General features: G+C 47.7%; 1 protein-coding gene across 1 annotated transcript in view; it reads left to right on the forward strand.

The window, feature by feature from the left end:
- Positions 1-16: 16 nt before the first annotated feature.
- LOC123966102 overlaps positions 17-1,609 on the forward strand; it is a gene marked incomplete at its 3' end in the record, with an annotated part of 5,046 nt that continues 3,453 nt past the window's right edge. Inside the window, exon 1 of the mRNA XM_046042326.1 lies at positions 17-1,604. Coding sequence (XP_045898282.1) covers positions 121-1,604 — 1,484 coding nt within the window. The remainder of the gene's footprint in view (positions 1,605-1,609) is intronic.

The following is a 1,609-nucleotide window of genomic DNA, read 5'->3' on the forward strand; positions in this document are numbered from 1 at the left end:
GCCGGTGTGAGAGCCATGTGCCAGACGGCTGAAGGAAATAAACGTAGAAAGCCATCTCCTGGTAGGGCAGTTGACCAATTGGGACCTTCTTCACTTGCTGTCCCTCAAGCCTACTGTAATATGTCTACCTTGAGTGTAAAGACAATGCCCATCTTGAGTCCTACTGAGCTGTCAGATGCCCAACGTGAATGCCCTGGCATTGGCGAGATATGGTCAGCTCTCAACAAAGGAGATTTGACACAGGTTGACAAGACAAAGCATCCAACCTGCCCTCTGTTACTAAGAGAGTGGGATCGGTTGACGATACGACAAGGGGTCATGTATCGAGTCACAAGTCCCCCTGACAAACCCCATCGCTCTCAACTAGTCTTGCCAGAGAAGTATAGGAAGATGGTAATGACATCCCTGCATGATGACTGTGGTCATTTAGGCTCTGAAAAAACATACGGCCTCATTAAAGGCAGATTCTACTGGCCACGGATGAAGTCGGATGTGGAAGAATACTGCAAGTGCTGCATGCGCTGCATAAAGAGAAAGACTCTACCCAAGAAAGCTGCTCCACTGTCTCATTTACAAAGTGATGGACCACTGGACCTTGTTTGCATGGACTTTTTGTCTATTGAACCTGACTCAAGCAATACAGAAAATGTCCTGGTTATTACTGATCACTATACACGCTACGCCCAAGCTTTTCCAACGAAAGACCAAAAAGCCTCTACGGTGGCGAAGGTGTTGATGGAGAAATACTTCGTCCATTACGGATTGCCAAAGAGGATGCACAGCGATCAAGGGAGAGATTTTGAAAGCAGGCTTATACACGAGGTACTTAGCACACTTGGGGTTGAAAAATCAAGGACAACGCCATATCATCCTCAAGGAGATCCCCAGCCTGAGAGGTTTAACAGGACTCTGTTAAGCATGCTCGGAACTCTGGAGCCAAGCAGGAAGAGAAAATGGAGTCAGCACATTGTACACCTTGTCCACGCCTACAACTGCACTTCAAATGAAGCCACTGGGTTTTCGCCTTATTACCTCATGTTTGGGCGGGAGGCGAGGCTCCCAGTGGATTTGTGTTTTGGGACGTCCAGCGACGACACACGGCAGGAAACTTACCTCAAGTATGTAACTGAGATGAGGAGGGAGTTGAAAGCTGCATACGACCTTGCGGAGTCCATTGCTGCCAAGCAGAACGAAGGCAATAAACGGCGGTATGATCAGAAGATCCGATTCTCACAGCTGTTACCTGGAGACAGAGTCTTGATAAGAAACTTAGGATTGCATGGGAAGCATAAGTTAGCGGACCGCTGGGCTTCAAATCCTTATGTGGTGGACAGTCAGATGCCAAATTTACCAGTGTTCCGGTTGAAACCAGAAGACGGAAATGGACCTGTCAAAATTCTCCACCGAAATCACATTCTACCTCTTGGAAAAACTGTATGCCTGGAGCCGACGCCTGCTGTTCACCCTGTACCGGGTATGAGAGTCCTTCGAAAGAGACTTCATAAACTTCACAACAGTGTGTCAGAGAGAGACAAGGCTTCAGCAGAGACACCAGAGAACAATGATAAAGGGGAAGTGAAATCAGACCATTGCCACGGAAAAGAGTACA

Source organism: Micropterus dolomieu, unplaced genomic scaffold, assembly GCF_021292245.1.
Source record: "Micropterus dolomieu isolate WLL.071019.BEF.003 ecotype Adirondacks unplaced genomic scaffold, ASM2129224v1 contig_12691, whole genome shotgun sequence".
Classification (NCBI taxonomy): Eukaryota; Metazoa; Chordata; class Actinopteri; order Centrarchiformes; family Centrarchidae; genus Micropterus; species Micropterus dolomieu.